Genomic DNA, 24800 nt, shown 5'->3' with positions numbered 1-24800 from the left:
ATCCCCCCACATCGCAACTTCTAATAAAATGTTTTCACCTCTAAACTGCCATCCCCCCACAACGCAATCTACCTATTTAACCTATTAACCCCTAATCTGCCAACCCCCACATCGCAAAGTACCTATTAAAACTATTAACCCCTAATCCCCCAGCAACACGATCTACCTAATTAACCTATTAACCCCTAAACCGCCATCCCCACCACAATATTAATCTAATAACTAAGCTCCCTAACCTAACACCCCCTAAATTAACTCTAATTACATAAAATAAAAAAAACTTTCTTGAAAAATAAATTACAAATTAACAAAATAAAAAATCCTAACATTACATTTCAAAACAAAAACCTAAGATTAAGTTAAAATACAAAATCTAAGATTACAAAAAATAAAGTAAATTATCCAAAATAAAAAAAATTAAACCTAATCTGGAAACTGAGTTTATCATTACTCCCAGACAGCATGTTTATTTTCCAACCGTGTTCGCGAAGAAAGGATAGAAGTTTTCTCATGTGGGAGACTGAACCAGAATGTCGTCCAGGTACGGAGCTACTGAAATGCCCTGAGATCTTATCACTAATAACAAAGCTCCCAAAACTTTTGTGAATACTCTGGGAGTTGTAGCCAAACTGAAAGGAAGGCAACAAACTGGAATTGTTTGTCTTGAAATGCAAATCTGAGGAACTGATGATAATTTCTGTGAGTAGGTATATGGAAGCAAGCGTCCTTCAAATCTATTGTGGACATAAACTGACCCCCTTAAACTAGAGGCATGTATAGTACGAATGCTCTTCATTTTAAAAGTTGAAACTCTCAGGAATTTGTTTAAGGTCTTTAGATCCAAGATAGGTCTGAAGGTGTCCTCCTTCTTTGGAACAATACAAAGTTTGGGATAAAACCCATAACCCCATTCTGACACTGGGACAGGTGGTATACTAGTGTGCTTAGTCAAGGTTGAGACTGCCCCATCAACCTTAGGAATATATTCCCATAACTCCACAGTTGCAGTAGGTAAATGGAACTGTCTTCTTAAATTTGGAAGATGGAGCAAAAACAGAATTTATGCTTACCTGATAAATTACTTTCTCCAACGGTGTGTCCGGTCCACGGCGTCATCCATAACTTGTGGGAATATTCTCTTCCCCAACAGGAAATGGCAAAGAGCACAGCAAAAGCTGTCCATATAGTCCCTCCTAGGCTCCGCCCAACCCCAGTCATTCGACTGACAGACAGGAGAAAAAAACAGGAGAAACTATAGGGTGCCGTAGTGACTGTAGTTAAAGAAAGAAATTCATCAAACCTGATTAAAAAACCAGGGCGGGCCGTGGACCCGACACACCGTTGGAGAAAGTAATTTATCAGGTAAGCATAAATTCTGTTTTCTCCAACATTGGTGTGTCCGGTCCACGGCGTCATCCATAACTTGTGGGAACCAATACCAAAGCTTTAGGACACGGATGAAGGGAGGGAGCCAATCAGGTTGCCTAAACGGAAGGCACCACGGCTTGCAAAACCTTTCTCCCAAAAATAGCCTCCGAAGAAGCAAAAGTATCAAATTTGTAGAATTTGGCAAAAGTGTGCAGGGAAGACCAAGTCGCTGCCTTACATATCTGATCAACAGAAGCCTCGTTCTTGAAGGCCCATGTGGAAGCCACAGCCCTAGTAGAGTGAGCTGTGATGCGTTCAGGAGGCTGCCGTCCGGCAGTCTCGTAAGCCAATCGGATGATGCTTTTCAGCCAAAAGGAAAGAGAGGTAGCAGTAGCTTTTTGACCTCTCCTCTTGCCAGAATAAATGACAAACAGAGAAGACGTTTGTCTGAAATCCTTTGTTGCTTCTAAATAGAACTTTAAAGCACGAACTACATCTAAATTGTGTAACAAACGTTCCTTCTTTGAAACTGGATTCGGACACAAAGAAGGAACAACTATTTCCTGGTTAATATTCTTGATGGAAACAACCTTTGGAAGGAAACCAGGTTTAGTACGCAAAACAACCTTATCTGAATGGAACACCAGATAGGGTGGATTACACTGCAAAGCAGATAACTCAGAAACTCTTCTAGCAGAAGAAATAGCAACCAAAAACAGAACTTTCCAAGATAACATCTTGATATCTATGGAATGTAGAGGTTCAAACGGAACCCCTTGAAGAACTGAAAGAACTAAATTCAGACTCCAGGGAGGAGTCAAAGGTCTGTAAACAGGCTTGATCCTGACCAAAGCCTGAACAAAAGCTTGAACATCAGGCACAGCTGCCAGTCGTTTGTGTAATAAGACAGATAAAGCAGAAATCTGTCCCTTTAGAGAACTCGCTGATAATCCCTTATCCAAACCTTCTTGGAGAAAGGAAAGGATCCTAGGAATTTTGATCTTACTCCATGAGAATCCCTTGGATTCACACCAACAGATATATCTTTTCCATATTTTATGGTAAATCTTCCTAGTTACAGGTTTTCTGGCTTGTATCAGAGTATCTATTACAGAATCCGAAAACCCACGCTTAGATAAAATCAAGCATTCAATTTCCAAGCCGTTAGCTGAAGGGAAACTAGATTTGGATGTTCGAATGGACCTTGTACTAGAAGATCCTGTCTCAAAGGTAGCTTCCATGGTGGAGCCGATGACATATTCACCAGGTCTGCATACCAAGTCCTGCGTGGCCACGCAGGAGCTATCAAGATCACCGAGGCCCTCTCCTGCTTGATCCTGGCTACCAGCCTGGGAATGAGAGGAAACGGTGGAAACACATAAGCTAGGTTGAAGGTCCAAGGCGCTACTAATGCATCCACTAGAGTCGCCTTGGGATCCCTGGATCTGGACCCGTAGCAAGGAACCTTGAAGTTCTGACGAGACGCCATCAGATCCATGTCTGGAATGCCCCATAATTGAGTCAACTGGGCAAAGATCTCCGGGTGGAGTTCCCACTCCCCCGGATGGAATGTCTTACGACTCAGATAATCCGCCTCCCAGTTTTCCACTCCTGGGATGTGGATCGCAGATAGGTGGCAGGAGTGATCCTCCGCCCATTTTATGATTTTGGTCACTTCTCTCATCGCCAGGGAACTCCTTGTTCCCCCCTGATGGTTGATGTAAGCAACAGTCGTCATGTTGTCTGATTGGAATCTTATGAATCTGGCCTTTGCTAGTTGAGGCCAAGCCCTGAGAGTATTGAATATCGCTCTCAGTTCCAGAATGTTTATCGGGAGAAGAGACTCTTCCCGAGACCATAGCCCCTGAGCTTTCAGGGAGTCCCAGACCGCGCCCCAGCCACTAGACTGGCGTCGGTCGTGACGATGACCCACTCTGGTCTGCGGAAACTCATTCCCTGGGACAGGTGGTCCTGGGTTAGCCACCAACGGAGTGAGTCTCTGGTCTTCTGATCTACTTTGTATAGTCCCCATTCCACTGTTTCAGCATGCACAGTTGTAATGGTCTTAGATGAATTAGCGCAAAAGGAACTATGTCCATTGCTGCAACCATCAACCCTACTACTTCCATGCACTGAGCTATGGAAGGACGTGGAACAGAATGAAGAACTTGACAAGCGTTTAGAAGTTTTGACTTTCTGACATCTGTCAGGAAAATCTTCATTTCTAAAGAATCTATTATTGTCCCCAAGAAAGGAACTCTTGTCGACGGAGACAGGGAACTTTTTTCTATGTTCACTTTCCATCCGTGAGATCTGAGAAAGGCCAGAACGATGTCTGTGTGAGCCTTTGCCTTTGAAAAAGACGACGCTTGTATCAGAATGTCGTCCAAGTAAGGTGCCACTGCAATGACCCTTGGTCTTAGAACCGCTAGAAGGGACCCGAGTACCTTTGTGAAAATCCTTGGAGCAGTGGCTAGCCCGAATGGGAGAGCCACAAACTGGTAATGTTTGTCCAGAAAGGCGAACCTTAGGAACTGATGATGATCTTTGTGGATAGGAATATGTAGATACGCATCCTTTAGATCCACGGTAGTCATAAATTGACCCTCCTGGATTGTAGGTAAAATCGTTTGAATGGTTTCCATTTTGAACGATGGCACTCTGAGAAATTTGTTTAGGATCTTTAAATCCAGAATTGGTCTGAAAGTTCCCTCTTTTTTGGGAACTACAAACAGATTTGAGTAAAACCCCATTCCTTGTTCCACGGTTGGAACTGGGTGTATCACTCCCTTTTTTAACAGGTCTTCTACACAATGTAAGAATGCCTGTCTCTTTATTTGGTTTGAAGATAAGTGAGACATGTGGAACCTTCCCCTTGGGGGTAGTTCCTTGAATTCCAGAAGATAACCCTGAGAAACTATTTCTAGTGCCCAGGGATCCTGAACATCTCTTGCCCAAGCCTGAGCGAAGAGAGAGAGTCTGCCCCCTACTAGATCCGGTCCCGGATCGGGGGCTACTCCTTCATGCTGTTTTGTTAGCAGCAGCAGGCTTCTTGGCCTGCTTACCCTTGTTCCAGCCTTGCATCGGTTTCCAAGCTGGTTTGGTTTGCGAAGCATTACCCTCTTGTCTAGTGGCTGCAGAGTTGGAGGCCGGTCCGTTCCTGAAATTGCGAAAGGAACGAAAATTAGACTTATTCTTGGCTTTGAAAGGCCTATCTTGTGGGAGGGCGTGGCCCTTACCCCCAGTGATGTCTGAGATAATCTCTTTCAATTCTGGCCCAAAAAGAGTTTTACCCTTGAAGGGGATATTAAGCAATTTTGTCTTGGAAGATACATCCGCTGACCAAGACTTTAGCCAGAGCGCTCTGCGCGCCACAATTGCAAACCCAGAATTTTTCGCCGCTAATCTAGCTAACTGCAAAGCGGCATCTAAAATAAAGGAATTAGCTAACTTAAGTGCGTGAACTCTGTCCATAACCTCCTCATACGGAGTCTCTCTACTGAGCGACTTTTCTAGTTCCTCGAACCAGAACCACGCTGCTGTAGTGACAGGAATAATGCACAAAATAGGTTGCAGAAGGTAACCTTGCTGTACAAAAATCTTTTTAAGCAAACCCTCCAATTTTTTATCCATAGGATCTTTGAAAGCACAATTATCCTTGATAGGAATAGTAGTGCGCTTGGCTAGTGTAGAAACTGCCCCCTCGACCTTAGGGACTGTCTGCCATAAGTCCTTTCTGGGGTCGACCATAGGAAATAATTTCTTAAATATAGGAGGGGGAACAAAAGGTATGCCGGGCTTCTCCCACTCCTTATTCACTATGTCCGCCACCCGCTTGGGTATAGGAAAAGCGTCGGGGTGCACCGGAACCTCTAGGAACTTGTCCATCTTGCACAATTTTTCTGGAATGACCAGGTTGTCACAATCATCCAGAGTAGATAACACCTCCTTAAGCAGTGCGTGGAGATGCTCTAATTTAAATTTAAATGTCACAACATCAGGTTCTGCCTGTTGAGAAATTCTACCTGAATCTGAAATTTCCCCATCTGACAAAACCTCCCTCATGGCCCCTTCAGATTGGTGTGAGGGTATGACAGAGCAATTATCATCAGCGCCCTCCTGCTCTACAGTGTTTAAAACAGAGCAATCGCGCTTTCTCTGAAATGCAGGCATTTTGGATAAAATATTTGCTATGGAGTTATCCATTACTGCCGTCAATTGTTGCATAGTAACAAGCGTTGGCGCGCTAGAAGTACTAGGGGTCTCCTGCGTGGGCAAAACTGGTGTAGACACAGAAGGAGATGATGTAGAACTATGTCTACTCCCTTCATCTGATGAATCATCTTGGGCAACTTTACTATCTGTGGCAGTACTGTCCTTACTTTGTTTGGACGCTATGGCACAATTATCACACAATTTTGAAGGGGGAGACACATTGGCTTCCATACATACAGAACATAGTTTATCTGAAGGTACAGACATGTTAAACAGGCTTAAACTTGTCAATAAAGTACAAAAACCGTTTTAAAACAAAACCGTTACTGTCTCTTTAAATTTTAAACAGGGCACACTTTATTACTGAATATGTGAAAAACTATGAAGGAATTGTTCAAATTTAACCAAATTTTCACCACAGTGACTTAAAGCATTCAAAGCATTGCACCCCAAATTTCAGACCTTTAACCCTTAAAATGAGGAAACCGGAGCCGGTTACAGTTTTAACCCCTCTACAGTCCCAGCTACAGCCTTTGCTGCGACTTTACCAAACCCAGGGGGGAATACGATACCAAATGAAGCCTTCTAGGAACCTTTTCAACTACTTTCAGACCCACACACATGCAGCTGCATGTCCTGCTCTCAAAAGTAACTGCGCAGTAATGGCGCGAAAATGAGGCTCAGCCTACTACAGGGAAGGCCCTTCCTGACTGGAAAGGTGTCTAAACCAGTGCCTGACGTAAAAAAACGTTCCCCAGTTTATAAGTGTGAATTTCAACATCAAGCTGTATAAAATGCCCAAATAAAGCAATCGATCTTGCCCATTAAAGTGTCTACCAGTTTTATAGCCCATATCAAGCCCTTTATTCTGTTTGAGACTAAGAAAATGGCTTACCGGTCCCCATGACGGGAAATGACAGCCTTCCAGCATTACACAGTCTTGTTAGAAATATGGCTAGTCATACCTTAAGCAGAAAAGTCTGCCAACTGTTTCCCCCAACTGAAGTCATTTCATCTCAACAGTCCTATGTGGAAACAGCAAACGATTTTAGTTACTGCTGCTAAAATCATATTCCTCTCACAAACAGAACTCTTCATCTTTTTTCTGTTTCAGAGTAAATAGTACATACCAGCACTATTTAAAAATAACAAACTCTTGATAGTAGAATAAAAAACTACAACTAAACACCACATACTCTTCGCCATCTCCGTGGAGATGCTGCCTGTGCAACGGCAAAGAGAATGACTGGGGTGGGCGGAGCCTAGGAGGGACTATATGGACAGCTTTTGCTGTGCTCTTTGCCATTTCCTGTTGGGGAAGAGAATATTCCCACAAGTTATGGATGACGCCGTGGACCGGACACACCAATGTTGGAGAAAGGAATTCCAAGTTTAGACCATTCTTTATTGATTATTTCTGAAATATCTTCAGGAACTGGAAAAACCTCAAGAGATTTAGAAGATTAACAGATTTTTTCTCAGATGGTTTTGGTTCCCTTATACCTTAAGTCGGAAGGACTTCTTGTAACAAAAAATTTAAATGGTCAATTTTAAAGATAAATCAATTCTCAGTGTCCTGAACAGGAATAGAATCATGGTCATCTGAAGAGAGTTCTCCAACTGAAGACTGGCTAGACAGTAGGAAGAGAATTGCCATCTGAAAAAGTAGGCTCAACAGATTTGTATTCTTGCTTACTGGGCGGAAGCATAGCAGTTAATACCTCAGTTATGGTTTAGCAAACAAAATCCTTAAATGCAGGAGCAAAATTCATGGAACCTCCCTGTCAAGTACAAAAGGGAGTAGTACAAGCACCCCTAGGGAAGAAATGTGGGACAGACTGACTAGAGTGCATTATATGACCCAAACATGAGCTGCATAGTTGAGTAGGAGGACAAACTGCAACAGTTTTCAAAGAACACACACAGCCTGAGAAAAAAACATGGTATGTAGACCTCCCTTCTAAAGGGTCTGATGAAACAGTTGTGGGGAAAGATTTATTTGGCTCCATGAAAATAGAAAATTAAGCACACGGAAAAAGAACCGCCAGTTCAATATTTGTGCAACAGTAAAAGCAAATAGACTTATAGCATGATCATATAACAGTGTAACAGTATAAGAGTAGCAATTCAACCAGGCCCAATACTTGCACTGAAAATAATAAGCAGTCACCATGAGAGAATGCATATGTATATAATACTGACTCCAAGCTCTTGGTCCATAAGATACTCACCCCCTCCAAAAAGGAAACTCACTATAAAAAAATGCTGCTGTGAGAGGTGCTGACTAGCCCGCTATGTCACCAGAGCCAAGCGTGAACTAAGCCTACAGAGGGAAAACCTTAACTCACACGCTGCTAAATCCTCCAGAGAAACACGCACAAAGCCACACAAAATGTATAGTAATTAAACAGTGAAGGGGTACACGCACAGGAACGCACTAACTTGTTATACCAACTTGCCGACAGCATTAGAGAGATAGGCTCTACAAAAAATACAAACACCTTACAATAATTAAAAGAAGGTCCAGGAGAAACTGCTACCCTTAACAGTGCACAAATAATATCTCTTGAATAAATGAGCTATCCTAACACATAACTCATAGGCATATAACCCAAACAGATAATGTGCATAAACATGTGGGTCAGTTCTGAGTGTAAAATAATGTGTCCCCTGGCTATGCTATACATGCTAAATGTATCTGCTAATTACTTTTGGGCAATGTAAGTGCTTCATACCTGAACAGCACCCCTTCTACCAAGCTTATCAGCTTCTGAGAAGAGTGCATTCAGCAGAGAAGTCCAGCCAGTGCCATGCAAGCAACAGCAGAGGATTTTGAGATGAGTACGACAACAACCTAACAGGAGGACGCTAACGGGCAAGCCCCTGTGGCAAGCATGTGACTAAATCCTATATTGCATTTGAAACATAGTGCCAATATCCAGTACTCCATACATCCCTCTGTCCATTGTTAGCTACCTGAGGGGGATAACCCATCTCACATAGGTCTGAGAACCCATTTCAACGTAGAATTTGGAGCACCTCAATTCTTCACCTACTCCTGTAGAGGCAAAGATAAGACTTGTATATTCAGGGAGGTGGGATGGTTTCAAGCACTTAGTGTTTGGCGTATCTTTGCCTTCTCCTAGTAGCCAGGAGTTGAATCCCACATGTAAAGGTTTGTGGACGCTCACCACCTTATGAAAGAAAATAAGTTGTATTCTAAATACAATAATACAATAGAAGGCAGTGTATAACCATGTATACAAATCTATCCCTGCCTTTGTGAGTCTATCACTGTGTGTGTGTGTCTATCCCTGCCTGTATGGTATGTGTGTCTATCCTTGCTTCTATGTGTGATTATGCCTGCTTCTATGTGTGTTTGTCTCTGTCTGTGTGTTTGTGTATCACTGTCTCTGTGTGTGTCTATAATTGAATGTGTGTGCCTGCGTATCTGTTCCTGAATTTGTGTGTCTATCCCTGCCTTTATGGTATGTGTGTCTATCCTTGCTTCTATGTGTGATTATGCCTGCTTCTATGTGTGTTTGTCTCTGTCTGTGTGTTTGTGTATCACTGTCTCTGTGTGTGTCTATAATTGAATGTGTGTGCCTGCGTATCTGTTCCTGAATTTGTGTGTCTATCCCTGCCTTTATGGTATGTGTGTCTATCCTTGCTTCTATGTGTGATTATGCCTGCTTCTATGTGTGTTTGTCTCTGTCTGTGTGTTTGTGTATCACTGTCTCTGTGTGTGTCTATAATTGAATGTGTGTGCCTGCGTATCTGTTCCTGAATTTGTGTGTCTATCCCTGCTTCTGTGTGCGATTGTCTATCACTGCCTGTTTCTCTGTGCCTCTGTTTGTGTCTTTCACGGCCTCTTTGTGTGCGTCTGTGAATCTGGCGCTTTATTTCTGTGTGTATGTATAAAAAGGATACAACAAAGTACAATAATGCTAAAATGATATAAAAATAATCAGAATGAAGCTTACATATATTCTGATTATTTTTATATCATTTTAGCATTATTGCACTATGTTGTATCCTTTTTATTCACAGAATTTGCACTAAAAGCACCTTAGACTTTGGATATATATAAAAAATCAGATTTTTTCTCCAATTGTATTTTTCCAGAATCTAAATCACAATTTGAAGATTCATCACTAAGAAGTATTATAACACTATATTTTTATATATTTTATATATTTTTTTTATTTATTATTTTTTATTTTATACGTTTTCAAACACACAAATCTTTGGATATATTTTTTCCCACTAAGTTAATTTTTGAATTTTGATTTTTGTTTTTTCAACATTTGAGTTTTGGTTTTGTTTTTTTCAACATCTGTAAGATATTTTTTTCATTTTTCACATTTATTACAAATTTTTCACTCATTATCCTTTTCACTAACTTTGGGAAGGAACGGATTATTCCTTAAGGATTCATTGCCATCTATCCCTACCTATTGGACTAAGAAAATAATCGTAATTGGACAATTTTATTAGGAATATTCACTTGCCATTTGGACTTACAGGACTATTGCAATATACTGTTTGTTATTAATTACATGGATCCATGTTTTTTACTGTAATTGGAATTATCTATAACTGTATTTATCTGTTAGTTTTATTGCTGTAAATAATTGTTAATAATATTTTTAAGTATACATCTTTAGCCAATTCTTAGGACTCCTTGGACTTTGATCTTTTTAAGTCTATACACATAAGGATAAGCTAGGTATCCGCACTCCAAGGAGCTATAAAGAATCCCAGTGGGTGAAGCGCTATGAGATATTTGGTTAATAACAGAATTATGGTTTCTTCCCTTGAATCTATGCTTCTTTTAATACATGCTAGTGTCTTATTAGCTTTAGAAGTTGCTGCCTTGCATTGCACACTAATTTTTAGCTTTTTTCCACTTCTGTTTTGCCAAGTCTAGTCCTATTTAAATAATAGATAACCTTGTAGGCGTTTTATAAAAGTGACAGTATACTATAAAAAAAAAAATTCCCTTAATTTATTTCCAATTACTTTGTTTACCAGCTGCAGAGTATAAAATGTATGACATTTGCTTTTTAAGATTTATTAGTGTATATAAAAAAGCAGATTTTGTGTTTTGAGGCCACAACCTAATACAATGGGTTGAGTTTGTAGCTATAATCAGATCTCATTAATTTATCACTTTGTGTACATATACTTGGAGAGAACAATGGAAAATTAATATTGCATTACCTTATCTCTTCTATACCCCACTGAGAGTGTAATTTCTTCTGCTGTCTTTGTTTACACAGCTTGGCCTAAAGGCCAAAAACTTTCAGGATGGGATACCACAGGCTAAATCAACTATTTCAAATGCCAATATAAGGGTAACAGAAATACTTGTAAAAATGTAATACACTCCAGCAGGTAAAGTGGATCATTGGGAACAAATAAAGGGGAGAAATGTTTTGAGTAAACTGTCCCTTTAAATGGACAGTCTACACCAGAATTTTTATTGTTTAAAAAGATAAATAATCACTTTAATATCCATTCCCAGTTTTGCATAACCAGCACAGTTATATTAATATACTTTTTCCCTTTGCGATTACCTTGTATCTAAGCCTCTGCAGACTGCCCCCTTATCTCAGTGCTTTTGACAGACATGCAGTTTAGCCAATCAGTGCAGACTCCTAAATAACTCCATGAGAGCACAATGTTATATATATGACACAAATGAACAAGTACTGTCTAACTGTGAAACACTTTCAAAATGCTCTGAGCTAAGAGGCGGTTTTCAACGGTTTAGAAATCAGTTTGAGCCTGCCTAGGTTTAGCTTTTCAAAAATACCACCAAGTGAACAAAGCAAATTTAATGATAAAAGTCAATTGGAAAGTTGTTTAAAATTGCATGCCCTATCTGAATCATGAAAGTTTAATTTTGACTAGACTGTTTGTCCCTTTAAGTTTTGCAAATCACAAAACTTAGTAAAACATCAATCAGATGGTTAGAAGCAAAATGCTTGATGTAAACTATTTCAATCTAAATTTTAAATCCAGATATATCTTCAGTTTCTTGCTGCTATATATTTAAATTTTCACAGAAGGACACTTTCACTTTAAATTTTAAATACCAGGGTGCCGGCTAAGATATCCACAGCAAATAGTCCAGCCAGAGAGTGTGGTATTATGAGGTCGCTGTGTGTGGAGCAGTGTAATGTACAAATGAATTGCATGATTTAAATGAAATGTATTTATTTATTTGTGCAATAAGCGTGGAACATTTTAAATATTAGCTAGTTTTACCTTAATGTTGGCTTAAATTTTAGCATAGTGGTCAGTAAAATCAGCTTGGTGGTACAATTCACTGCTTTGGAATTTTTTGTTATAGAATTTAACAATTGTTTTAGGAATACATACAATTGTGACCATTAGTTAAACAAGAGGTTTTCTAAAAGTGCCTGGTTTGTTTAAAAACAAACAAAACAATTTGTCTGGGCAACTTGCAGAAAACAACAGTTACAATTATGTTTAAATGCAATATGTGTAAAATAGTCAAATAAATTGCTCCAGCGCAGGGGGTGTAAAATGGAAGGTTAATTAACTGGCATTGAAACTAGCAGGAGATGCATTTTTGTGTAAAAGTGACACAGCTGTTCACTTTCTAATAGCGACAGCTCCTACATCTCTATTGATGGACAGGAATATACTTCCATAAACATAAAGACAGAAAAATATTTAAATCTATTACAGGAAAAAAAATGTTCAGTAAAATTGTAAAATACAAATGTTAGAATGAAAAAAAAAAAAAGTATAAAAACATTTTGAGTATATTCTCCCTTTATACAGATAACACCATAGCTTCAATTTCTAGAAACTATGGAATCTATAATCACTGAGAGGACCTGACTTTACAAGCAACACAAAATTAAATTTAAAGGGATACTAAACCAAATTTTTTCTTTCACAATTCAGACAGAGCATGCAATTTTAAACAACTTTCGAATTTACTCCTATTATCATTTTTTCTTCGTTCTGTTGGTATCTGTATTTGAAAAAGCAATAATGTAAGCTTAGGAGACTGCCCATTTTTGGTTCAGCACCTGGGTAGTGCTTGCTGATTGGTGTCTAATTGTAGCCACCAATCAGCAAGCGCTACCCAGGGTGCTAAACCAAAAATGGGCTGGCTCTTAAAGGGACATTATACACTAATTTTTTATTTGTATAAATGTTTTGTAGATGATCTATTTATATAGCCTATAAAGTTGTTTTGTTTTTTTTAAATGTATAGATTTGCTTATTTTTAAACATTGCTCTGATTTTCAGACTCCTAACCAAGCCCCAAAGTTTTATGAGAATACCGTCAGCTTCCTACTCCAGCTTGCTCCTGTTTGTGTAAAGGGTCTTTGCATATGCAAAAGAAGGGGGAACGGGGGGAGTGTCTTATTTACCACTTGCAGTGGGCTTTCCAGCTACCTTTTCAACAGAGCTAACTGAGAGCTTCTAAGTAAGTTTTTAAACAGTTTTATACTGGATTTTTATATCAGTATCTGTGCATCTTATTCTTTATAGTAGTGTATATTACATGCAGTTATATGAAAATTAGTGTATACTGTCCCTTTAATTTGTGTTTAGTATCCCTGTAAGAGATTGTTTTTTTTTTTTTTTAAGATTACATATAATAACAGTAATAATCATGAAGGGATATTTTCCACTGTATTTAAAGGGGAATTTTAATGGAAAATGAAATATATAACATAATCTGTTATAGCATTTTTATTTTTTTTATATAAAATTTTTATTAGGTTTTTCAAATAATATAACATAAATATAATTAACAATCAACGTTACATGTTGTCAATACAGTATAATAGGCTCATTCTTACAATTGCCGCATTGTCCAGCAGAAGTACAGAGTCAGAAATATAATTTTATCACATACATAAACATAAGAGTTTACAGTTACTAATAGCACGTGATATCAAGTCACAGAATAGGCACACTTTGAGAGATACAATATTTTCTAGCAAGAATGCAGACTCATTAATTATAAGTATATCAGGAAGTTATTGATCCATTTTGACTCAGCAATATATCGTCATATGCAACATTGAAGTCCAAAATCTCAGGATATGTGACTCTTCGTTTACAAAATGAATTATTTCTGACATATTATCAGTATATAAACAAGTGAACCATTATAAGATGTCTTTCTTAAAATACAACAGAAAGAGAAAGAGTAAACTAAGGTTTAAATGTCTGTTTTGATTATAAAGGTATTCGATACCTTGAATTCTTACATAGCGAAGGCTCATTGAGATTAGGAATTTGGTTAAAGAGGGTAAAAGGGGAGAAGATAAAAAGGGACAAAAACGGTAAGGGAGAGCTAGAGGAGAGCTATTGTTCAAGGTATCACTAAATAATGAAGGTGTGTGGTGTAGGGAGATTACAATGCAATAAAATCTGTCCTCAGTATGGAGGAGGACCAAATTCTGGGGTGATTTAGGTGGTGTTAACAAGGGAGACCGCAATTGTAGTCACTGGCAAAAAATTAAAGGATTACTTTCTGTTATAATTTTTAAGCTAAACAACTAACATATTAAAGTTAATAAACATTAATTAAAACCTACTGACCTATATTTTCTCCAAAACGAAGTTTCATAACGTTCTAAAAGTTATATCTTTTATTCGCCGATGATGTCACGTTATCCTGCCCACTATTTTCAGCACTGAGTGTTCAAAATACTTAAACCAGTAACTTTGTGTTTAAAGCGCCATTTTGAAACATAGGTATTGTAAGCGGATTGGTACAGAGCAAAGGATACCCACTGAGTGGGTTTGGAAAACAATTAAATTTGCAGACAAGATTTCTGATATACGTTAGAGATATGTTAATGAAATGCTATTGATAAAAAGCGTATTTGGGGTAGTTAGTTAGTAACAGGCATAGAAAATATTTACTTACAGTAGCCCTTTAAACCAGTGCACTATAAGAGTTTACCTTTTTTATAAGGTAAGGGGGTAAAGTATTAATTCCTGACATACTAAATTTAATAATATATCTGTAAAAGTATGTTTGTTACAAAATGCCACTATAACAGGCAAGAGTCTGTTGTAAAAAAACTAGGAAGGTATATCTGGAGGAGAGGGGAGGTGGGGGGTCACGCAGTAGTTTGGGTGCATAGCATTTTATTTTAATGTCAGTGTCCCTTGCTATGGGGTCCATCACAATACGTTCTGCAAAATTCACCAGCAAATTCTATGCAGATTTATGTAGACAATTCATTTGATAAACATTTCTAAAGGATTGTAATCGATTCTTATGTATTAAACTCCTAACTCTGCTAAAGTTCCACTTAACTCTTTGCAGCTCCTTCTCAGACACAGCCTGTGAGCTAATTAATTGTGGCATATGTTTAGCTGCTAATCATCATCTGTGTGCTGCTCAGGAACTGCAATGGGTTAAGGCTCAGCGGCCGATTTATCTAGCTCCGTGTGGAGCTTGATTCCCCTTGTTTCTGGCGAGCCTTCAGTCTAAAGACCGCTGCTCCGTAACTTGTCCACCTGCTCTGAGGCCGTGGACAGAAATCAACCCGATCGAATATGATTAGGTTGATTGACACCCCCTGCTAGCAGCGCGAATCTGCAGGGGGCGGCAATTAGAATGTACTGTTATATCTCAAATAAGTATAACTTATCTCTCATTTATGTTATCTTCTTATCACAGAAGTGTGTATTAAAATTTATCCCTCAATTTAAACTGCAGCTTATACTTAGGGGCCGATTTAACCAATGTCAGACATCCCTAAATGCCGACAATATACGCTGTCGGCATTTAACATTGCACAAGCATTTCTAGTGAAATGCTTATGCAATGCCGCCCCCTGCACATTCGCAGCCAATTGGCCGCTAGCAGGGGGTGTCAATCATCCCGATCGTATTTGATTGGGATGATTGCTGTCAGAGGTGGCGGATGAGTTAAGGAGCTGCGGTCTTACGACAGCTGCTTCTTAACTTACGTTTCCAGCACTTAGAAACAGCGGCATTTGCAGCATCTTAAATCAGCCTTAGGGGCCCATTTATCAAGCTCCAAATGGAGCTTGAGGGCCCGTGTATGCAGGCTCGCCATAAACAGCAGTTATGAAGCAGCGGTCTAAAGACCGCTGCTCCATAACCTTGTCCGCCTGCTCTGAGCACGTGGACACACTTCGCCGAAAATCAACCCGATCGAGTACGATCGGGTTGATTGACACCTCCTTGCTGGAGCTGCAGGGGGTGGCGTTGCACCAGCAGCTCACAAGAGCTGCTGGTGCAATGCTGAATACGGAGAGCGTATTGCTCTCAGCATTCAGCGAGGTCTGGCGGACCTGATCCGCACTGTCAGATCAGGTCCGCCAGACTTTTGATAAATATCCCCCTTAGTCTCATTAAATTAGCTGCTGTAGAACAAGAAGGACCTTTAAAAAGTACTGAGCTTTACATACCAGATAGTTAAAATACATAAAACAGAATGTAAATACATAAATATCTAATATTCAGATAGCTCATACATGATTTTAAACTGAGTGTACCATAGTGAAACTCACCTTTCCATTCTGAGCTGGCAGACAATGTTTAACGCATCTACAAAGCCTTTGTCCTTCATTTGAGCACAGCCAATTGACGTAGCAATGAAACAGCCAGTTCTTCCAATTCCAGCACTAAAATGAATAAAAACACACCATAAATTCTGTAATTTATGTAACTTGATGTTAAACGTTGAATGTTATTGAAATGTTTGTATAAAAAAACTAGGAGCTGATCACAATCCTGTAAAGTTTATCTAATGCTTTTCACCATTAAAGTACCGTATAAGGAGATTTTTGAAGGTAAATAATTTGATAAACTTTTCTAAATCATTGTAATCGACCTCCCAGTGTTTCAATTTTCAAACCAGATAAAATCACTATTTACCATTTTGCATGAAGACAACCATTTAGCAGTCTACATTTTGTTTTTTGACCTTAGTAACGGTTGTAAGAAATATGGTTTTGTAGGTAAGTTTGTCATTGAATGTAAAGAGCTTGTTTATCTTTTGCTTAAAGTGATGGCAAATCCAAGCGTTTAACAAATGCTAGGATTTACCATTCAAGGGGAGTTTTATTGATCAACTGTGTTAAAAAGGGTGCAAACTCACCCTTTTTGTGCCATTGCACAGCTCTAAATTCAGCGGCTCCGGCCACCCATGGCACAACGATCTTCTACCAATGAGGTGCCGCTTACACCTCTGAACTAATAGTGGTGCATGCATACAGAAACCTGTCAGTTGACACACACGGCTATTGGTTTAGAGGTGCAAACGTCACCTTATTGAAAGAGATCGTTGTGCCCGGTCGCGCTATTGGACTAAATGTAGCTCGCTCCCGCTCTGGTCTAGTAGCAGGAGCGAGCTACATTTAGTCCAATAGCGTGACCGAGCGTGCTGTGACTAGCCACCAAGCCTACAAAGCGCTTTGGATATCCAAGACCCGCTCAGTAGATCCTGGAGTGGAGTCCAACTTTAGACTACAAAATCTGCAGATACTTTTAATTTTTTAAGTAACCGCTAAAATAATGTTATATAATTCCGCACTGTGTGCAGAATTATATAACATTATTCTGAACGTTTACTATCCCTTTAAGTAGAAAAAACATGTTATAGAGTATTTATGCAATATTCATATTTTATAAAGGTTTTAACTATGTATTTGCTGTAAATATTTCACATTCCAATGTTCTGCACATATCAGAATATGTTCTATGTATTTCTAAATAGATATTCCTATAAATATCTGTATATATCTATAAGTAAATATAATCATGTATATATATATATATATATATATATATATATATATATATATATACATATATATATATATATTTATATGTATAAATATATATTTGTTTAAAAAAACATCAGATATATGTAGAAAGATTTATCTATGAATAAATAGAATATATTCCGTTACGTAAAGAACATTGAAATATTAATATTTTCATGTTGAGTATGCGCATATTACAGTATGTCATCATGTTTGCCCATATACAAACAAACATGTTAAAGAACATTGGAATATAAAATATTTTCATGTCGGGTTTACGCTAATGAGAATATGTCATGGTGTTTGCACAAGAGAGTTAAAGGGATACGAAACCCAAACATTTTCTTTTGTGATTCAGACAGAGAATTTGCGCCTGATTGTAAGCATACGTCCCTGCTTTTCAACAAAAGATACCAAGATGATGAAGTAAAATTGATAATAGAAGTAAATTAGAAAGTTTTTCTAAAAAATCTATCTGAATCATGAAAAAAAAATGTTGGGCTTCAAATCCCTTTAAAAACCGAGGATCTGTTTCTTTAATGCTTACTTTTTGCTATGTATATAATTATTTTAATTAATCATTATTTGTTTCACTCTATGTAGCCCCAGAGTGGCCACACAATATTTTACTAAAATGAGAGCACAATTTACTAACTCGTGCTCACGATTTACGTAACACAGAGGTTTCTTAAGAAAGAAATTAGTCTAAATAATGTTTTGGTAAAGCAAAGTATTAAGGACAATACGAAATGCAGGGCAGGATAAATGACAGCGGTTAATAAGGTTTGTTATCCTTGTCTTAAATGTATGTCCTAATTACAATATTATGCTTAAGGTAATTGTGTTTGTACACCGTAGAACTTGGAAATAATAGCAAATAAAGGATTGTTTTATTGGTAATACAACTTACCTAATTAAGGGCTAGATTACAAGTGGAGCGCTAAATTATTGTGTGCCTGCAAAAGGGACACATTTGCCCTTTTGCAGGGCCCAATAATTACTCAGCCACTATAAGTGGCTGATGATTAATCAGCCTATGGAAGTGCGCTCTTGTGTGAATTTGTAATACCAGCGCACATTAGCGTGCGCAGGTATTACACAATGTAGTGTGAATATCGCTTTCATGAAAGTAATATTTAGCTCTCCATTTGTAATCTGGCCCTAAAACTTTTTGTTTAGAAATGCATTAAATTGAAACTAATAGATAAGGAAGAAAAAGATTAAATAAAGATAAATAATAAAAGAAAAAGTACAACAACGAAGAAGAGGTGGTAAAAGGGAATAGAAGCCTATTGGATTTATAAGATAGGATCTTTAGCCCTGTTTAATTTATTTTAATGATACATTTGCTTATGTAGAAGTAACATTACTGGTGTGGTCTTGTGTAACACTAATTATTTAGCAGTATGTAGTACAGATTTATACAGAGTCCCAGAGTGAGAACACAATATATATATATATATATATATATATATATATATATATATATATATATATATATATATATATATACACAGTATATATATATTATTATTTTTTTAATCTTGCGCACTATTTACTTAAATGTGAACATGATTTACTAAGTTATGCACACAATTTACTAAAATGTGCGCACGATTTATTAAAAAAAAAACATTGTGTGGCCTACTCTGAGGCTCCGTATTAATCTGTTCTACATACTGCTAAATAATTTGTGTTACAAGGTAACAATATCTACATATTCTATTTAAAAGCTAAGTAATATTATCTCTTTTATAAAGTACATTAAACACATAGGTATAGTCAGGCAAAAATGGGATTGATCACAATACTATTTATATTGTTCTATTTATCTACAACCCACTAGACTTTAATGGTGATTTTCTGTTAAAAATCGTTAAAAAACTTTTTTAAATTATTGTGATCAACACCAATGTAACAAGAAAAAAACAATGTTCAGCAGTTTTGTCCCTTTAATCGTTTTTTGCACCACTAACAGGGGTCAAGTCCTACAAAAAATAGGGTGGGAACAAGACTTCCACCCCCCCTCGCAATTAATATTGTTTTATATATATGTATTTATATGTATATTATCTATACACTTTGATTAATGAAAGCAAATTAAATTCAATGAAGAGTTGAATTGTTGCCTTTGAGCCTGAGAATTCTCCTCTGTCACAGAGTCTCACCCACGTAAGGTGCAATAATTCTATTTCTGCTGAAGGGAGCTAAATAACCCCAGAGCAAGCCACACAGAAATGTAAGCTCCACAGTGCAGGGAGATCACACAGCAGGATCGCTGACAGGCTTGCATTTAGTGTATTGTAGGAATGGTTACTGCCCATTACTAGAGGATCTCACTATTCCTCTAACCAGACTGTGCTCCAGCTCCTCCCACCAGCAGCAGCAGTGTTTACTGAAGCATTTCAGTTCTCTGTCCAGAGGGAACTTAGTTCCTCCTGCATAAATAGGTGTCCGACTTGATCCTTGACCATTAAGCTACTTTACCTTTTATCAAAGCAGCACATATCAGATGGACAGTACGAATATTTTGCATACCTGCAATGCACCACAACAGGACCCCTTCTGCCATAAGCCTTACGGTCTTCCTGCACATCAAGCATTAGCTGCAGAAGTGGCTGAGCGCTGTCCGGGGTCTTGTGGTCAGGCCAAGATGTGTACCAATAATGTTTAACAGTGCGGGACTGGCTTCCTTGCTATAAAAAAATTAAAATAAGGCATTACACAAATTATATGTTGAAAGAAGACATAACAAGAAAGTAATTAAAATTGCCACTGGAAGTATTTAAGCACAAACTCCATTTCCCAGTAATTTAAAAGGACAGTAAATATCTTGTAATTACTCTGCAAATACATTTCTGTTGTCTTGTTATAGAACAACATTTTTGCCAAGTCAGACATTTTTGTTTGCTGCAATTATTTTTAGACAACCAATCTCCACCCACTACTTGCCTCATTTAGAGGGTCTGCAGATAACGGTCATAATCTTAGTATACAGTGCATTATTTTGCAGTTGTTATCTGTTTAATCCAATTAAGAAAATATATGTAGTAAGGTTAGCCTTAGATGTTTGCTGTGTGGATTTCCAGTTCTGAGAATTAGAAACTCTACAATTTACAGAAAAAAAGGGGCAAAAAACGTATCAAAGTACGCTGCAAGGTTGTTTCACTATCCATAACTGAACAATTTATATTAAATTGTCAAGGTGTTTGCTGTCACTTTAAGTAGGAAACTGAACTCCATCAAACTCCATAAAAGAGTTCTAGTTGTCAATTCCAGTCCTCTAAGATTTCTAACAACTTGTTAGGATTTCCCTGTTTGAACACACATAAGCCTAAATTCACTAGCATTTGAAGACAGCAGATGCTAGTCTGTGGAGATGCTTACATTTTCCATTTTACAAAAGTCCTAAAATACAGTATTCCAAAAGGATATTGTGAAAACAGACAGGCAGGGTATGATGTTCCTTTAATTTAAAAACAAACAAACAATTGATACAAGTGTCAGATAATTTAGATGAAAAAATTGACTAATGTGAAAATGTTTTACCTTCAAAGTAAGAATTCGGACAGTGTAGTATTCACATTCATTAACACTGTTAACAAGGACTTCTACATTTCCGTAGATCCCTCTCTTTTCTGGCCAGTAGAGGACACATTTCTAATGAAACAAAATCAGATTGCAATACTTTTAAGCATAAATGGAAAGGATATATCCTATAGAATAATGTTTTCTTGCAAATTGCTCATATTTGAAAACGATTTAAGTAACTCTTAAAGATTAATGTAACTCTGGAACTAAAAGTAAAGTGGCTCAAAATTTTAAGGAGTCCCTAAAACCTCAAAATAGTTCCCCAAGAACCCATAATCCATTGATGAATAACAGTTTTAATAGAAACAAAGTGTTAAATGTGCTAAGGGCCCTCTCCAGCCTACCACCCTCTATAACCTCCCCAGTCTCTGCAGTTCATATATTATTCTATGGAGGCCCTTGCTGTTATACACTTTAGTTAAGGGGCACCATAGAATAGCATACTGGAGAAACTGAAAGGGTTTAATAAGACCTTTAATGAATCGAACCCACTGAGTTAAAGGGACAGTCAACACTAAAATTGTTATTGTTTAAAAAGTTAGATAATGCCTTTACTACCCATTCCCCAGCTTTGGACAACTAACATTGATATATTAATATACTTTATAAGATTTAAACCTGTACATTTCTGCCTGTTTCTAAGCCACTATAGACAGCCTCTTAATCACATGCTTTTTTATTAGCTTTTCACAGCAGGAGACTGCTAGTTCATGTGGGTCATATAGATAACATTGTGCTCATGCCCATGGGTTCTGCACAACACAGTACTAAATGCAAGTCAATAGATAATAAACAAAACGTCACGTGATCAGGTGGCTGTCAAAAGAGGCTTAGATATAAGGTAATCACAGAGGTTAAAAGTATATTAATATGTAACCAAGCTGGCTGTGCAAAACTGGGGAATGAAGAATTAAGGGATTATCTATCTTTTTAAACAATAAAACATTTTTGACTGTCCCTTTAAATACAATGATGTCTACAACTTTACAATATGGAACTAGCCCTGACTTGCAATTTGTTGTAATCAAGAGAACATTGTTAAGAAAGATGTAGAAGACTATGAGCGTCACAAGAAAACGTCACAATAACACATATTGAGTTATCATGCAATACTATGACTTATCAATATTTCCATTTATCAATGTTAACGCTGTTGTACAAGTGAAGTGAAATTCTCAAACTCTAAAATACCTTTAATTCTAGTTCTTAAATTAAAAATAATCAGTTTTATTTATTAATACAAGATATTGTAAGCAAGAGAATGTCACATTGCTCATCACCCTTACAAGCAGATGGTTTTCATACATTCAGATCATTTTACGGAGAGATACATTTTTTCACTCATTTCATAAGCAAATTCATGCAGTAGATGTGATTCAGAATAACTTTCATTAAACAATATCAATGCAGTTACGTCTAAACTGTCTAAGAGGTTATCTCAGTATCTGTATTAATCTAGAAACCTTTTTGAGATGCTTGAAAACCGTGTAGCACACTAACACATCAGGTATCCCTATTAATCATTTTGTATCTCAGTATTTACTAAATGTTGCACACTGAGTAATCGCACAAGCTCAAATTAGGATGCCCAAAAACATACTCACTCCTTGACACAGAATATTACATCTGATTCTTCTATTAATTCTTCTCTCAACTAACCTACATTCTTAACATGTGAAATATACATTTTCATTAAGCCAAGAGAATATTATTGGTTAACTGCTTTACATTCCAAATGTAATTTCTTTTTACAAGGGCTACTTACTGAAGTCAATTAGTATTAACATATAAGTGATCATGCTCCCTAAACACTTAACTGTAACTTGCACGTTTAATAACTGACCTGAACAGCTTTCCTGTGAGTTGGATTTTTCAAGAGGCTGTGAAGGATTCATGAACTATAAAGCTGTCTCAGCTTAATGCGCCTAACACTAGTTACAAGCTCCCTTATAAGATGAACAGGAGGAAAGAAAACATTTAAAAGTTCAGCTGCCACCCATTGTGAAAATAATTCACATTGTCATATTATCTGATCTTCACGTCGTACTCCTCCCTACAAATCTGAGGGAAATTATAAACATGTGAAAACAAAGGTCTAAAAATACAGTTGCACCCTGCCCGGCCTTTATACTGCACTCAGCTCTGATAAAAGTCATGGGTTCTTTTCTCTCTAGGCCTCAGCTGTCGCTGGTGCACTTTCCATTTCTCTGCCAGCTATTTAATTGACAGACTCTTGTTATTAGACAATGGGAAAAAATAATAAAGTCTGTACAACATGTTCCAACTTCTGTGGCCTCATTGAAAAAAAAACCCGAAACAGCTTGCGCATGGAAACCAATAACTGCAGTTTATTATTTCAAAACCCTAAAACATATGATGTCTTATCAGCATGGTTTAAAAGTGTTTTCAAACAAAAATGTATTTATATGTGTGTGTGGTTGTGTGTGTATATATATATATAGTGCCCTCCACTAAATTTGGCAGCCTTGGTAAATATAAGCAAAAAATGCAGTGAAACAATTGCCTTTATTGTTTAAACTTTTGATCTTTTGTTCATAAAATACACAAAAATAATCTGCTCTCATGGATATTCAAACAATTACATATGTGTCGCACAATTATTGGTACCCCTATGAATTCATATTAGTAAAATATATTTGAAGTATATTCCCATTGATATTTTATATTTTTACTACACCTGGGTGACTAGGAACAGGAAATTGTTCAACCATGACTTCCTGTATCACAGCACATATGAGGTAACACATAGGCTAAATTCCCTTAGTCATTCATCATAATGAGTAAGACCAAGGAATATAGCTGTGATGTGCGTCAAAAGGTTGTTGAGCTTCACAAAATGGGAAGTGGCTATAAGAAAATAGCAAAAGCATTGAAAATGCTAATTTCCACAATCAGGGCAATAATTAAGAAGTTCCAGTCAGCTGGAAATGTTATGAATCAAACTGGAAGATGACTTGTGTCTATATTGTCTCAATGCACTGTGAAGAGGATGGTTCGAGTGGCCAAAATATCTCCAAGGATCACAGCTGGAGAATTGCAGAAGTTAGTTGTGTCTTGGGGTCAGAAAGTCTCCAAAAAACAATCCTACATCACCACAAGTTGTTTGGATGGGTTTTAAGAGAAAAGCCTCTACTCTCATACAAAAACAAACTCAAGAATCTGGGAATGGGTTCTATGGTCAAATGAAACCAAAATAGAGCTTTTTGGCAATAAACACCAGAGGTGGATTTGGCGCACACATAGAAGTAGCCATTTGGAAAAGTAGCTCATGCCCACGGTTAAATATGGTGGTGGTTCTTTAATGTTTTGGGGCTATTTTTCTGCCATAGGACCTGGACATTTTGGTAGGATACATGGCATCATGGACTCTAAATATCAACAGATATTAAAAGAACACCTGACTGCCTCTGCCAGAAAGCTTAAAATGAGCCATGGTTGGATCTTCCAGCAGGACAATGATCCAAAACATACATCAACATCAACACAGAAATGGTTTACTGACCACAAAATCATGGTCCTGCAATGGCCATCCCAGTCCCTTGACTTGAACCCCATGGAAAACCTGTGGGGTGAACTCAAGAGGAAAGTCCACCAGCGTCAACCTCAAAATTTGAAGGATCTGGAGATATTCTATATGGAGGAATGGTCTCAGAAACGCGTAAGATAGGAGCTTACCTGTGTCTTATGATAAGCCTGCTCCTAATAAACACTCTATTTCATCCACTCTGAAGACTCCGCATTCTTTTTCCTCATTTCATATGTATTCTCCAACCTCATTGGGCATTGTAGGAGAAG

The 24800-nt window shown here is 37.6% G+C and overlaps 1 protein-coding gene across 1 annotated transcript in view; it reads right to left on the bottom strand.

Moving 5' to 3' along the window:
• The window catches only part of PTPRR (protein tyrosine phosphatase receptor type R), a 524127-nt gene that overhangs the window by 12113 nt on the left and 487214 nt on the right, over positions 1-24800 (bottom strand). The window contains exons 11-13 of the mRNA XM_053716785.1: positions 20943-21053; positions 19932-20089; positions 16137-16250 (exon numbers count right to left, since the gene is read on the bottom strand). Of these exons, the coding sequence (XP_053572760.1) occupies positions 16137-16250; positions 19932-20089; positions 20943-21053 (383 nt within the window). The remainder of the gene's footprint in view (positions 1-16136; positions 16251-19931; positions 20090-20942; positions 21054-24800) is intronic.

Source organism: Bombina bombina, chromosome 6 (assembly GCF_027579735.1).
Source record: "Bombina bombina isolate aBomBom1 chromosome 6, aBomBom1.pri, whole genome shotgun sequence".
Classification (NCBI taxonomy): Eukaryota; Metazoa; Chordata; class Amphibia; order Anura; family Bombinatoridae; genus Bombina; species Bombina bombina.
The sequence above is the reverse complement of the archived record's forward strand: the minus strand, read 5'-3'. Positions and strand labels throughout refer to the sequence as shown.